Below are 15,908 nucleotides of genomic sequence, written 5' to 3'. Positions count from 1 at the left end.
TTTATCTTTTGATATTTGATTCCATTTCAGCCAGGCCAGGGTGAAACGGACTTTCAAAAACTAAAAATTGGGCCTTCAATTGATCATAGGAAGCACCATTGGAATTTAACCTACAGGGGAACTTCATCCTGGGATCTGTGTTTCATGATGCACTGGTTAGTGGGGTTTCCAGAACAGAGTTAAAGCTAGGAAATTGATGTATTTTCTAATTATTTCATACATCTGCTCGTCACACTGGATGGACCCAGGCCAGGGTGCATTTGCTAGAGCCCAAGGTTGATGGACTCCCCTTACAGGGCTAAATAAATATATAAATAAATAAATAAATAAATAAACCCGATATCCTTATCTCTGATTTTCAAATAAGTCATGTCTCTCTGGATTGTATTTTCTTTGTACAAAATGTCTGTCTTGGAGCTATTATGAACAATTGGTTACAAGTGACAGTAAATCAATCTGAAGATAATGACAGTGTGGGAGCTGTGTCTATAAAAGCACTGTTTCCCATGGGGGTTTTCGTTGTGTAGTTTAAAACAGAAGGAATACAAGATGACGTGTGGGAGACCACAGGCAGCAGCTTCCTGAGCAGCAGTGGGAGGGGGTGGGAGCATTTCAGAAGCAGCAGAAGGAGGAATAGTAATGAGTGGCACTGGGGAAGGCCAATGAGGAGAAGGAATTATAATGAGGGGGCACCAAGAAAAGTCAATGAGGAGAACGAATAGTAATGAGGGGCACCAGGGAAAGCCAGTGAGTTGTGGATTTACAGGGCATACATAATAGAAATTTTGAGCAAAGATATTTAAAAAATAATAATTAGAAATCCTAAGTTCCGTTGCCTCTTAGGTAAGGTGCAATATCACAAAAGAACTTCACTTTTTTTTTTTTTGCTTGTTGGGTTACACCCAGCGATGCTCAAGGGTTACTCCTGGCTCTGCAACTCCTCGAGGTGCTCAGGGGACCATATGGGATGCTGGGAATCGAACCCTGGTTGGACAGCTTACAAGGCAAACACCCTACCCATTGTGCTATCACTCCAGCCTCAACTTCATGTGTTTCTAAGGGGTTGTATGCTCATGTCTACAGCGAGAGCACTTTTCACCTGCTTGGAGATGTTGAACCACAGGGATCCCTTGTGAATCCCAGGGCACTTCCACTTTATTTGCTGCGCTTGTTTCCTTGAGCCAGGAGTTTGAGACAGGAGCGCTCCTGGCATTAGACTCCCCACCAGATTTTCTAACACCCATGTGTGATCCAGTTGGGAGGGTCCAGAAGAGGCCTCACAATTGTTGGCAGAGATTAGAAACAGGCTCAGCACAGCACAGCTCATGCTTTAGTATCGAAGGCTAAGCTACATCTTGTTGGTATTAGACTTCCAGGGTTGGACTTAAAGGGCTACACACAGAAGTTGCTTTCCCGTGGTGTACGTCTGAAAGTTCTATGATGTTACAGTGAGATGTTGCTTCCATTTTTAAAGTTTCTAATTCAGTTGTGTGGGGATTGGGAGACTTAGGAAAATGCCTTAACCCTTGTACTATCTCTCCATCCCCCCTTCCCATTTTTAAGAATAAATGAAATCTTTTTTCGCCACCAGCTCTACAATGATACCATAGCCAGCAAACAGAACAAAATGCTTGCAGTGTACATAGGACCAAGAGAACTGACACCGGTCAGCTCCTGGTCTCCTGAATTGCCGATACTGTCACTGTCACTGTCAGTGCCATCCCATTGCTCATAGATTTGCTCAAGTGGGCACCAGTAATGTCTCCATTGTGAGACTTATTTGTTACTGTTTTTGGCATATTGAATACACCACGGGTAGCTTTCCAGGCTCTGCCATGCGGGCAAGATACTCTCAGTAGCTTGCCAGGCTCTCCGAGAGGGGCGAAGCAATTGAACCTGGGTCAGCCGCGTGCAAGGCAAATGCCCTACCACATTTTGTTATTGTGCCAATATTTAGATATGTAATTACTCTTGTTGTTCACTTACCATTTGTGCCATTTGGAGACAAGATTTTGAAAACATACACAAGTGATATGCCATTGTGACTGGATGTTAGATTGATCTATGAACAGTTTACCCTACAAAGAAGACTGAAGGCCCAAGGCAAGTGACAATAAAAGGGTGTGTTGTTCCACTTGTTGTTCTTTGCAAATTCAGTCTTGTAATGTGTCACCCAGTGGTGGGTAGGGGCTACTGCCAGCTCTGTGCTGGATGGTACTCCAGGGACCATGTGGTGTCAGGGATGGAATCTGGGCCTCCCACATGCAAAACTTGACCTCAGCCAGCTAAGCCATCTCACCAAACTCTCATTTTCAGTCTTTGCAAAAGCAGTTCCTGCTCATAGGGTATGTCTGAGTTAAGATCTTTACTCCAACCCATTGGTTCTCCCTTAGGCCATGACCTAGTTGGTCCCTTTGAGGTCATGAATTTAATAGGAGAAAATAATTGAAAAAGAAGAAAAGGAAAAGTTCTTGTCGTTTAAGACTGCAGGTTCCTGTTCTGAGATAAGCACTGAAAGGGTAGCACCATCTTTCCCTCAATGCCTCTCTCTCTCTCTCTCTCTCTCTCTCTCTCTCTCTCTCTGTATCTCTCTCACTTTCTCTTGTGTGCGCTCTCTTTCACGTGCTCTCTCTCCCTCTCTCTTTCTCTCTCTATCTTTCTCCCTCTTCCCTACCTCTAAATAATCAAAACTTTTCTTAAATTTAAATAGCATAGGAAGTTTTCCTTCCCATCTCCAATCCTGGATAACAGCAGGAAAGACTTCTGAAATAGAATTTTCTCTTTCCTGACTCCTAAAATACTTGAATGCACCATTGCAGAAATATCACCACGTGTTTCGTGAGTGTTGGAATAAATTTGCTCCCAATATCACCTCTTACTTTGCTTTGGGTCTTCAAATGAGTTTGTTTATGGCTGGCCTGCTTCCTTCATGACTTGCAATTTATTCAGATTAAGTAAATTTCTAAGTGCAGCGATATGGCATGATTTTGTTACAGATTTCCAGCAATTATGTTATGATTAGGTAACTAGATTTTGTGTAAGGACAGTTCTTTGAAATGTGCGAGATTTGACTTGTCCCACAGAAGATTGGGGTTTGTAACCATGAGCTGACAATCTGGGAAGAATATGAGTTCTCTAACCACGAGGGAGTGCATTCCATTAATGTCTGTTTATATCTCTTAAAGCAAGCCAATGGAGTGTACTCAGACCATTTATTAATATCATTATCAATCTTTCAAGTCTGACCCTTCAATAACAGAATAAAGTGCATTGAAATCCTGCATTGTCAGGATATTGCTAACAGTTTTCTTTCTGCCATGCTTTAGGTACTTTGATCCAACATTTTTCAAGGCATACTGGTTCAGAATTCTAATTTCCTTCTTGTGAATTGCATTGGTTTCTTTACCCCGTGGCATTCTTTGTACCAATCATACTTTTTTAATTTTCTTACAACCTATTTGTCTCATTAAGTAGCTACCCACCCCCTGAAATTTCCTTTCTATTTTGGGTTGTTTAGTCAGCCTTTTAGTGTAAACTTACAGTCAACTGGGTGTTTTTTGTTTGTTTGTTTGTTTTTGCTTTTTGGGTCACACCCAGCGATGTTCAGGGGTTACTCCTAGCTTTGCACTCAGGAATTACTCCTGGCGGTGCTTGGAGTACCATATAGGATGCTGGGGATCGAACCTGGGTCGGCCGCGTGCAAGGCAAATGCCCTGCCCGCTGTGCCATCCCTCCGCCCCTCCCCCCCATTTTTAATTGAGTTTCTTCCTCACTGTTTTCTGTGATTGAGAACCTGGGAATGGTGGGTGGGCCCTAGATTACAAATGAAAAAACCTTTGGAGACACGGTCAGCTGCCACAGGTTACCCAGCTTACAATCACACTCCCGAGCTGCCCGCTCCCAAGGCACGGAGAGCAGAGGGCAGCACTTTTAACCGAAGGGCCCGGTGGGCTACAGCCTCACTCAGCACTCTACCTGTCTGCCTCTGCCTCTACCCGCCCCCCTACACCACCCCCAAGCCACTAGAAATATCTGGCCTGGAGATAAGAGGCCAGAACTTCTGTAATTATTCCGAGGTTCCCTTAAAGTATGCCTGAAGAATAATCTAGGTGTTCTCTTGATGCTTTCTACTAAAACTAGGGTTTTATGGCTATTTACTTAAAAGATAAATAACACACTATGCGATCAGTCTGCTGGTTGCAGCTTTCTTTTTTTTTCTCCAGAGGCCAGAAATTAAAGAAACAGAATAGTGACTTATCCAACTGCCAAATTACAAAATTACTGGAAGCTTCCAGTTACAGACTAAAATAGGATTACCATGAAGTTTACCTTTGAGAAAGAAAGAGTAACGAGTAATATGCATGAAAGTAAAACAACGATTCTCAAGTGCTTATTGGTGACAGACTGCTAAGGGGTGTGTGTCTGTGTGTGTGTGTGTTAAATATGAAAAACCTTTAAATATGAAAAATCCAGTGCTCAGAGAGGTTAAGTAACTGGTCCAAATCACACAGTCCTGGAAAGGTAGAGCAAAGACTTGAACTTCATGTCCGTATCATGATAATAAAAAGGATCCTCTAAGGAGTGAGTGCTGGGGTGAAACTACTAGAGTTCAAATCATAGCTCCACCAGGTAAAAATAATGTGGTTGGCAGTGGGCGGGTGATGGGAATCCTCTCATATGTCTTGAACAATGGGAGTTGGCACATCAATCCCTGGCATAGTCGGTGGCTCAAATGGGCTGATAGAAGAGGCTCAGAATTGACCCTGGCACAGAGGGAAAGAGAACTTCCTGCTGGACATCATGGCTTCAGAGGACAACTGGTAGGTAATGCCCACCAGCATCTATGAGTGATTTGACTCAGTTAATTTCTAAGATATACTGACATTATCCTCGTGTGCTGTCCACTTTCTTCACACTCCCACTCACCTGCCAAAATAGCGTGCTGGTCATTCCCTCTGCTGGTTCTTCCTGGCTTCCCTCCCACTACTATGGCCCGAAGTGGCTGCACTGTGGCTCCCCCATCAGCCTTACCTGGTTTGTACCAACTGTAAACTTTCAGTGTTTTGTTCTTCTCATGGTTGCATGGGTCATTCATTCATTCTGCAAGTGTTTCCTAAGTACCTGTTGCCAGCCTGGGGCTGTTCTAGGCTCAGGGCTCCTCTCTACTGTCACACATGTGCTAATTAGAACACATGAAGCGTTATCACTGTCACTGTCATCCTGTTGCTCATTGATTTGTTCAAGCGGGCACTGGTAACCAATGGAGATGGAGATGTTACAGGAAGGGTTAGTGGTAGCAATTACTCATAGGTGTGGTTGAACATTATCATAACAATGAACAAATGTAAAGCCCTTCCTTCAGGGGAAGTTCTTCTAGGGGATTTACTCTAGGACAAAATCTCATCTAAGCACTCTAGATGACTAGGATATCTGATGAAGGGTGGGATTCCATCTAAGGGTGTAATGATTTCTCCTTTTCTTTGCTAGTAATCCATTTAAACAATCATATTAAATTTACTTCTTCATAATATTTCTAGTCATTTCGTGTGAACACAGTAAGAGTTATATTAAACTTAAAGGGGAGGCTCTTCCTGGGCACATCTCGCTATATATCCCAGACTACAGTGCTCAGGTCTGATTAGTCTTTCCTACCTCCAGCAGAGTCCTTATTCAATTACTTCTTCTTGGGTTATGGCATGACTGTGTTCTTAACTTATTATTCTTCTTATGGCTCTTAGCCTGTCCCTTTTTGATGCCAGGTGGCTTATGGCTTTCCCTGGGTCTGTCCAAGTCCTTTGCTGGGATCCCCCCACTTTGGGGTGTTAGAAACTAAGGGCAATTGAAGCTTAAGTCAAGTAAATAAAATGGATGCCCAGGAGTAAATATTATTCATAGTCAATTAACTCCCAAGTTACAAAAGCATAGCATTCACTGTCTTCCTGTGTCTATTCAAAAAGGACATGGATCTAAAACAAACTATGCAAAGGACATAAAAAAAATAAAAGCAATATTTCACTTACATATACAAAATACAGAGCCCTAAGAAGACTTAGAGATTACAGGGTCTGATTTGGAAATATTTGTGATTAACAGATAGGGGAAGAAGAGCACAAAGGAGAGGTTAAAGATAGTCACAGAGGATTAGGAGTAGCTGATGGAAATTAGGTATACCTCAAGAGCACTATGATGAGTGTAGCTTAATAAACCTAAGATCCCTGCATGGGGAGCAAGGAAAAACCAGTGTTACTTCTTAAAATGCCTAGAATTATAATTCAACACCTTGGCACTTGTCACCAGTTTGCCTGTGCTAAGAACAGAACTTGAGGGCTTTTAGAGACAGCCAGTGAGCCTTGCCATAGTGTCAGACCCAATAATGAAAGATTTTTAAATTTTTAAACTCCCGGAGTTTAGCCCAGGCCCATGTGGGTACAATCAAATCCCCTTAGGAAACCACAGGAAGAGAGGGCTATTTGGGGTTCCCTATTCATTATAGATGCTAGATCCTTCATTTAGTTCCCTAGATCCATGATTGAATTCAGGAGAGATTGGAAATGGAAAGATGCAAATGTTGGTTTTCATCTCAGGACAGTTTGAGGAACCCAGCAAGACTGGCTGCCAGAATCATCATGAGAGAGAATTGAGGTGATCAAGACCCATAATTGGGCTTGCAGAATAAGGCAGAGACTGGCACAGTTTATACCAGGAAAGATTTTGGAATCAGCACACACTGAAAAGGAGAGAGTAGGTAAGGGGGACTTCCTTTTCTGGCCTCCTATTATAGCTGAGAGAGGTGCTCTTTAAACTCCTCGTGGGAGTTACCAAGGGGGTTAGGTATTCACTTGCCTAGAGTTGAGCTGAAGGGGTTACTGGAAGTTACTCCTCAGTCTGTTGACCCATGGGGCTAGGTGGGACCACGTAGGCAGAAAATAAAGCTAGAGAAAATCATAGGGACATGGGAGTGAGTCCTGGACTACCGGTTTCTGTAGCACTGTAGCACTGTCATCCCGTTGTTCATTGATTTGTTCGAGAGGGCACCAGTAACGTCTCCATTATGAGACTTGTTGTTACTGTTTTTGGCATATTGAATATGCCACGAGGAGCTTGCCAGGCTCTGCCATGCGGGCGGGATACTCTCGGTAGCTTGCCAGGCTCTCAAGAGGAATGGAGGAATCGAACCCGTGTTGGTTGCATGCAAGGCAAACACCCTACCTGCTGTGGTATCACTCCACCCTTAACTATAGTGGGTAAAATGAGGAGAGTTGGCCATTGAGGCTAAGGGGAAGCAGATGGTGTGATGTGGTATGATGTTAGGACAGAAAGAGCAAAAGAGTTTCTCCCCCCTAAAGTCGGACCTGTTGAAAAGGAAGTATTTGATCATTTGTTTTCCATTGCTGAGAATGAAGAGATATGAGGTCAAGCGGCCACACTATCAGTTACACAGGCAGAGTGGGGGGGCTGGGGAGGTGAGGGGTGGGGGGAGGTATACTGTGGTTCTTGGTGGTGGAATATGTGCACTGGTGAAGGGATGGGTGTTCGAGCATTGTATAACTGGGACTTAAACCTGAAAGCTTTGTAAATTTCCACATGGTGATTCAATAAAAGAATAAATTTAAAAATAAATAAATAAAAAATAAAAATAAAGGCAAAAAAACCAGAAAGAGCAAAGGGGGGCACATCAGAGTGAGGTGTGATGCTCACTGAAGCAGGTAGATGGGTCATTTTCACACTGGGAAGATGAGGACCCTGTTACAGATGTGTTTCTATTTTCTCACGCAATACTAGGTAGAGCCATCTGTTCAGAAAGAACAAAGTCATTTTAAAATAAAAAAATATACGTTATTTTGAGCAGTGGAAAACAAGTATACCAGGGAAGCATGGGAGCAGCAGCCCTGGGCAGTGCTCAGGGCCATTTGATCTGTGATGATCAATTTTATAAATAAGACCTCTGGGTAAAATTGGGGGGTTTCCTGTAGGCATGTTCTATTGTTTGAGTGGCTATCAGAGTAGAGTCACCAGATCTTTGCCAGCGGATTTTGACACAACTTACACTGAACAATATTCCTGTGGCTGCATTACTGCATTACATGACCTGCAAGGTCATGGTTTATCGTAATGTACCATGAAATGTAACTGCGGGTAAGCAGGCAGTGAAGACTGGAAGGTACAGAAGGGTGGTTGTCCTCATTGGTGCTAAGAGCCCGAGGGTTGAAGGTGAGCATGAAATAGCAGAAGAGCTGGAGTATGGTGGGAACAGTAAGAGGTTATTGAGTAGATGGGAAATCAGTACCAGAGGTGATGGTGTTAGTGATGTGGATGAGGTTGGTGATTTAGGGAAAGGGCAACTGAGCAGGGTGATTAGAGAACAATTAAAGAGGGCGTCATTATTGGTTATAAAGCCATCCAGAATCAGAGGCCCCATGAATCGTGTATAGAAATGTATGGGTATGGGGCATGTGGGCTATGGAAGGAAGAGGGCTGGCTAGTTGCTGTGAATAGGACTGGCCAGCTTTGGTAAATGTCAGCCAAAGAAAGCTGGCAGTGCCTGAGGGGATGAGGGCTGGGAGGCAGCCTGGAAGCTGACTTGATGTAAGCCCTTGGCAGAAAGAGGAGACCCATGTTTAGCTGGGCGATGTGGACCCTGAGAGCAAGCTATCTCTCCTGGCTCAGAAGTTCCAGGAAGTCCCACCCTGAAAGTTCCAGGAAGTTCCCCCTGAATTTGAGTTCAAGCCTCATCAACTATGTGCTGTCTTGTGCTTGACTGAGTCAGCCTACTTATCCTTGTCTATAAAATGGAGATGAATGCTCCAAGGATGGCCTCATTCACAAGGATCACTTGAGATAATGAGAGTAAAAGCATTTTTCAAACTTACAAAGTACTTTAAAATAAAATAATGTATTGCCATGGCTCAATCAGACACAGCACACATTAATTTTAGCAAATCGGATGTCTGGAGAACTGTGCTCTTTTGAAAATGAGCCACATTTGGAAATGTTTTTTGGCCAGATGAACATTTATTGAGTAAGGACAAAGGTGGTCACATGCCAAGGGGAAGAGACTAGATGTGGGATCAGAAAACAGAAAAACATGTAAAAACAATTCATGATTCATGTGTTAGCCAGTATTTTTTACTTTACTTTTCTTTCTTTTAAAACTTTTTTTTTAGTGTCAATTTTCAAAAGAGACTCAGAGAGTACATGGACGTTGGGGGAGATCACACAAGATCATCCTGACAGTGAGACCCATTCTTGCACATAATCTCAGTTCCCTGGAAGCACTTGTGTTCTGCCAAGTTGTCTTTGCCTGCTTTGGCCACACCATGCCTCCAACATTTTATCTCCTGCATCATAATCATTGACATTTTTGTTTTGTTTTGTTTTGTGGCCACATACGATGGTGTTCAGGGTCTACTCCTGGCTCTGTGCTCAGGGGTGGCACCTGGTGGGCTCTGGGACCCTATAGGTTGCCAGGGATTGAATCTGGTATGGCTGCATGCAAGGTAAACGCCCTACTCACTGTACTATCACTCTGACCCTGCATTGTAATGATTAGCTTCTGAGCTGGATCAATTGCTTGTTCTCCCAGCCATAACACCGACCTGGTCCTTGTGTTCTTGAGAGTACAGGGTGGGATGGTGAGGCAGGATAAGAGCTGCAACACAAATAGGGCTCTGGTTCATGCCTCCCGTGCTACCATCAGCATTAGCATCATCACTGACTAGCAGCGATATTTGTAGCCATAGTTTCTATGACTAATAAAATATTACCAGCAGTAATATTTTTAAAAATTCCAAAGCCAAATTGATGGCATCAGAGAGATAGTACAGCAGCCAGGGCTCTTGCTTTGCATACATCCACCTGGGTTTGATCCCCAGTACTACATACCCTTGAGCCCTGCCAGGGGTGATCTGTAAGCACAAAACTAGAAGTGAGTCCTGAGCACAGCCAGGTGTGTCCCCAAAACAAACACCCACCCCCCCAAACCTGCTAAATATATTTTTTAACCTAATCCATTGAAATAAAGACTAGGGAAGCTTATCTTCAAGGTTTAATTAAAAAATTAAAATAAGAGCATTTGCAACCAATAATCCCATTTTTACAAAGAATATTTTCTCTCAATTCGTCGCAACCGGGGAAATGTAAGAATCAGGAGCAACTAACGAGTGTTTCCAGAGTGAGCCACCATGCCTTAGCCCCACTCCTAGAAACTCTGATGTCAGTTAACAGTCCCCTTGACCACAAGGCGAAGTTCTTAAACTGTGGTGACAATGCAACTATCCGGGAATGTGTGGCAGAGTGGCAGGAACCTTATAGGGCCCTTAAAATGACCCCATGAGGGACAGGGAACAGGCTCAAAGAGCCGAGCACAGACTTTGCATGGAGGAGACCCAAGTTTCACCCTCAGCTCTGCATGGCCCCCCAAGTATCACACCCACCTGAAGAACTACCAAGTGTGGCCTCTATCCCCACCCTGCCCTTCCTGCACAAGCAAAGACCACATGAACATGAGGACAGGTTTTACAAAATGCCCTTGGGTGGCACATTGAAGAGGAGAAGCAGCCTGGGCACAGTGATAGGAGGACAGAGAGGCAGAGGACAGGGAAGAATGAAGAGTGGACGCAGCCTGAACATGCCTTCATTGTTAGAATATTTGAAATAGTCCCCACAGACCTTTCAGGAAGAAAGGTCAGTGCGCTACTGGTTGAACCAAACATGCCGTGCTTTGCCCCTGGGTCTTTAGTGTGTGCGTTCCTTCCTAGAAATAGAGGGAAATAGAGGCATGGCCACACAGAGGGCGCGGAAGAAGATAAAGGGGATCTAGACATAGTCAAAGAGTTGGCCTGTGGTCAACACCTTCAGCCTTTGTATCTTCATCTGACGAGCAGGAATTTACAAGCATGCAAGTGCAGTTATTATCCCTTCCTCCTGTGCCCTTGTTGACCCCTCGCTGTTAGCTCACTCCAAGGCTGTTTCCCCCTCCCACTGTGGCCCTACCAGCATGGGCAGTATTTCCACAACATCTTAATTCCTACCCAAATGAGCTTCTTATGTTGCTCTTTCCACTCCCTGGTTCCTCCCAGCACTGCCTGACACTGTCCTGTGTTTTTTCTTTCCATCCAACTGCTTCCTCACAGGTATACCCGCAACGAGGCAGAATTTGGCCTAAGTTGCATGATGCCAGCTGTCCCCTCGTTTCGAGCTGGGTACCTGCCTCAGAACACAGGTCTGAGAAGTATTTGTTGACGCCACTATAATATAGATGGAATCCTTGGGCTGAAGAGACAGTGGGTGAAGCACTTGCTTTACACACAGCTGATCAGAATTCTATTTTTGGCATCACATATGGTCCCCTGAGCACTGTTGGGTGTGGTCCGAATACCCTCCTCCCTCACCCCAATAAAAAAAATGGAATCCTGCCATGTGCAATACCATGGAATGATCTAGAGAATATCATGCTGAATGAATAAATCAGAGGGAGATAACAAACATCATTTCATTTCACTCATGTACGGTGTAAAAAATACAAAGACACACACGGGCAGGAGGGGGTGATGATGTGTGTGGTATGTACTGTTGTTGTTCTTGGGTTCTGGGGGCGGCGCTCTCTCTCTTTCTCTCTCTCTCTCTTTCTCTCTCTCTCTCTTTCTCTCTCTCTCTCTGCTTGCATTCAGTGCTCTCGAGCCACCATGTATGGACTGGATTGGGATGGCTCCTCCTTGTGTTCTACTTCTTTGTGTGCCACTGTGCTCTCTTCTGTCTGTATCTCTATCTCTGTCTCTGTAGTCTCTCCTCTGCTGTCTTCCAACCTCTCTCTGTCTCTGCTTCTATGTCTTCTCCCTTGCTTCTGTATCTTCTCTCTCCGCTTCTGTCTCTTCTCCTTGCTTCTGTCTTACCTCTGCCCTTCTGTCTTGCCTCTGCCTTTCTGTGTCTTCCCCCCCTTACAATCTTAGTTTATATAGCAAATTACATAGGGTGGTGACACAAAGGTGGTTTGAACATTAACAAATCAACAAAGAAGGGTAAGACCATTTCTTCAGGAGATTAACAAAATCTCATCTAAGGAGATTACTCCAGATTACTAGGAAATCCGCTCAAAGGTGGGATCCAAACAAGGGTGTGTCACTTTCTTCCTTCCTCAGCTAGTAATCCACTTAAATAGTTATAGTAAATTTACTTCTAATATTTCTAGCAATGTCATTCTGTATGAGCACAGTAAGAGATATAAGAGACTTAAAGTTTGGTTCTTCCTGAGGACATTAACTATATATTCCCAGACCACAGTCCTCAGGCCAGGTTAGTCTTCCTAACCCCATCAGGGTCCTAGTCTCTTCGTTACTTTTGGATCATGACAGCATTTGTTTATGACCATGCTCTCAACTTATAGTTGAGTATTGTGGCACTTTGGCCTGGCCCATTTCGATGCCAGGTAGCTCACCACTTGCCCTGGGTCCATTCCGTCCCTCATTGGGACCCTGCTTTGGGGTGCTAGGAACTAAGGGCAACTGAGTCGAGAAAGCAGATGCCCAGGAGTAAATATTATTGGAGTCAATCATCTCCCAAGTTACAAAGCATAATATTAACTGTCTTCCTGTATCCATACAGAAAGACCATTGCTCTAAGGTAAACTAAGTTCCCTGTGGCAAGGCTGAAAGGACAAACCCAATGTTATCCTACAGTATGGTATATGAAGAAACCACTACCCATGAATGAACAAATAAAACAAAATAAACAAACTGTGAAAGCAAACTAGTGACAGAGTAGTGTCAGGTAGTGCTGGGAGGGACCATGGAGTGGAATGAACAACATAAGTTCATTCGTGTAGAAATGAAAATGTGTCACAGAAATATTGAGCATGCTGGTATGGCCAGTCAAAAAGGCAGAGGACGGGGAAGGAGAGCCAGAGAATGGTACAGGGGGGAAGGACACTTGCATGAACCCGACCTGGGTTGATCCCCAGCACCGCATATTGTCCCCCTGAGCCCATCAGGAGTCATCCGAGTTCAGAGCCAGGAATAAGCCATGAGCACACGTGGGTATGAACCAAAAACAAAAGAAAAGAAAAAAAGGAAGGGGCATGGGTATATCAGGTAAAAGGGTCCACTGTACGGGGATAGATTGAATTGGACTTTTAGTGGTGACCTGTCAAAGTGATGATTTGTCATGATGTATGCCTGATAATGGTAGCATGTTAGAAAACGACAATTTCACTTAACAATGGGAATTAATTTTTTAAAAATTTAAAAGAATGATTTGGGGACTAGAGAAGTACCACCAGGGATCACCCCCCTGATCACAGAGCTCCTGATCACTCCTAGGTGCCACCAACCGCACCACTCCCCCAAAAGAACAACAACAAAAAAGAGAAGCATTTGGTGTAGTGCTGAATGTTCAAGGTGAAGACATTCCATCTTGTTTTTTCCATTTGTTTCCTAGGCCCCAGAGATGCAATGTCACTAGTGTCTTACTGACTGAACAATAGCTTTCTTGTGTATGGTCTACCAGATAACTCTAACTCCTCTCTCTCTCTCTCTCTCTCTCTCTCTCTCTCATTTGTGTGGCAGATCCGCCATGCAGAAGCTGGGCACGCAAGTGTTTGAGGAGGTCTACAGTTACCTCAAGAAGGCCAGGCAGCAGAAGGCCAGCGAGGCAGAGATCCGGGAGTCTCTGGAAAAAGTGGTGCCCCGTGCCAGCGACTGTTTCGAAGTGGACCAGCTCCTCTACTTTGAGGAGCAGGGGCTGATCCCAATGGGAGAAGGGCCCAGACACCAGAAGCAGCCCTAAGAAACTGTCCAGAAGAAGCATGTTCCAGCGAGCACTTTCCTCGCACATCCGTAGAACCCACTGGCTGGGTGCTCTTCCAGGAAGTCGTTGCCCAGCTGGAACTGCTGTCTTGCCCTTCACTTCCTTGACTCCTTTGGAGAGCCGGGAATACATCTGCTGTGCTCGGATTCCTTAACCAGTCAGCGTTGTTGGCTCTGAGCCGTGGATGGAGCTGGGCTGTCCTGCCCCGTGCTCTCAAAGCCTCAAAGCTCCCAGCAGCTTCAGTCCACCTGTTGGTGGCCTGGAAGAGGAGGTCATCTGCCCTTTGCAGTTTCTGGTTGGACAGACCCAGCACAGGCTCACTGGCCTGCGTGTTATAGAGTGGCCCTTCAACATTGGGCTCTAACACGCTGAGATGCTGCCCTCAGAGCCAGCCGTTCCCGTGTGAGGTAATTCCAGCCAGGGAGAAATCCCTTATGTATGAGAACAGGATTCAAACATCCAGAAAAGGGCTGTTCTTCTCTCGCTCAGTGCCCAAGTCCATCCGTGAAGTATTGAGGAATGTGATTTTTTTTTTGTTGTTTGTTTGTTTTTTGGGTCACACCTGACAATGCACAGGGGTTACTCCTGGCTCATGCACTCAGGAATTACTCCTGGCGGTGCTCAGGGGACCATATGGGATGCTGGGAATCCAACCCGGGTCAGCAAACGCCCTACCCGCTGTGCTATCGCTCCAGCCCCAGGAATCTAATTCTTGATGAATGTATTTTTCCCCCCATGGTTACAAAAGAAATCACCTACTTCATCTTTTCCTTACCCAGCAGTATATCAATGAGCATAAGACATACATGTCATGATTAGAGCATATAACATGGTTTAGCTGCCGCTTATCTGGTACTGTGCTTTATCATTTAGGAATCGCACTTGATTGGCTCTTTTCACTAATGATAAGGGCGAGAGGCTCCCCATGAACTAGCCCAAGACATTTGTTACAAAATGAGTCACATGAATCTAACTCACAGATGCCCTATTGCTCCCAGTGCTGCCTCTTGCTAAGGACTGAGGCAATCAAGAGAGTTTGGCAGCCCAGTGATTATCACTGGTGGGGCCATCCCTCAACACCATACATTGTCATTTAGACCAGAGTTTCTCAAATGTGAGCATTGGCATTGATCTGAGTGATGTTAAAGGCAAGAGCATATTGCCGCCCATCCTCAATTTATCAGATCTAGGTGAATTGCAAGGTGGGAATTTGCAAAGTCTAAAGTGATGCCCAGGTAAGCCAAGGACCACTCCATCCATTGCGAAGATCCTTGTTACTCAATACTTTGGTGTCCTTGTGATTGCATCTTTCATTCATCCATGAGGCCTGGGAAGAAGGACCCAGAGACTTGGATCCCTCATCGTGAATTCTCTCGAAAGAGGATGATCAGCAGAGGATGTCAAGCAAGTGACTTGAGGGGTCGTGACAGAGTCAGCTTATGAGGACAAGGGAAGACGGCAACTGTGCTTGAGGTCTCATTTGTCTTCTGGGAACTAAACCCTTCCCCCACCCGTGACCCCACAGCTTCTGCAGTGCTCATGGACTGGTGGACCTCACTGTTCTGTGTTCTCTCTCCATCCTAGCTGCTGAGACTGGGTTACAAAATATTTAGGGTCATGAACTGAATGTGGAAAGGGTTTGCAAAATTTTTTTCTCTTAAAATAAATGTATGGTTTCCTGTGGGCAAATATTTGATGTGTCTATCTATTTTAGTCTTACCCAGGATCACGAGCAGAAAATGTTAAAGAAGCCTTGGTCTGCATTGTTGTGAAAGGGTGTGGGGGCAGCACCAAGGCTCACCCAAGGTAGTGGTGCCCATTCCCTGCTCCTTCCTGCATGCTGCGGAAATGTTCCGGGCTAGGAAGGGGTGTTGTCTCAGAGATCCCTCCCCACCATGGGAAGTGTCTGGGACATGGCAAAAAAAGGTCTCAACTGCTCTTTGACTCCTGCAGCTGGAGTCTGAGGTTTTTCTTAGAAATCTCAGCTAGAATGTGTCAAGTTTCAGGACCTGTGCCTGTTGCCATGGCAGAAGAGAAAGCCTGGTCATGTGACCAACTGGTTTTGGGAGTGGCCATGAGTTACCTCTGTCATATTGACAGGGCAGAAG

General features: G+C 44.8%; 1 protein-coding gene across 1 annotated transcript in view; it reads left to right on the top strand.

Moving 5' to 3' along the window:
- Positions 1 to 15,422, top strand: part of NEK11 (NIMA related kinase 11) — a 223,321-nt gene extending 207,899 nt beyond the window's left edge. The window contains exon 17 of the mRNA XM_055136136.1: positions 13,560 to 15,422. Within this exon, the coding sequence (XP_054992111.1) occupies positions 13,560 to 13,779 (220 nt within the window). The 3' untranslated portion in view covers positions 13,780 to 15,422. The remainder of the gene's footprint in view (positions 1 to 13,559) is intronic.
- The last annotated feature ends 486 nt before the right edge of the window (positions 15,423 to 15,908 follow it).

Source organism: Sorex araneus, chromosome 4, assembly GCF_027595985.1.
Source record: "Sorex araneus isolate mSorAra2 chromosome 4, mSorAra2.pri, whole genome shotgun sequence".
NCBI lineage: Eukaryota > Metazoa > Chordata > Mammalia > Eulipotyphla > Soricidae > Sorex > Sorex araneus.
The sequence above is the reverse complement of the archived record's forward strand: the minus strand, read 5'-3'. Positions and strand labels throughout refer to the sequence as shown.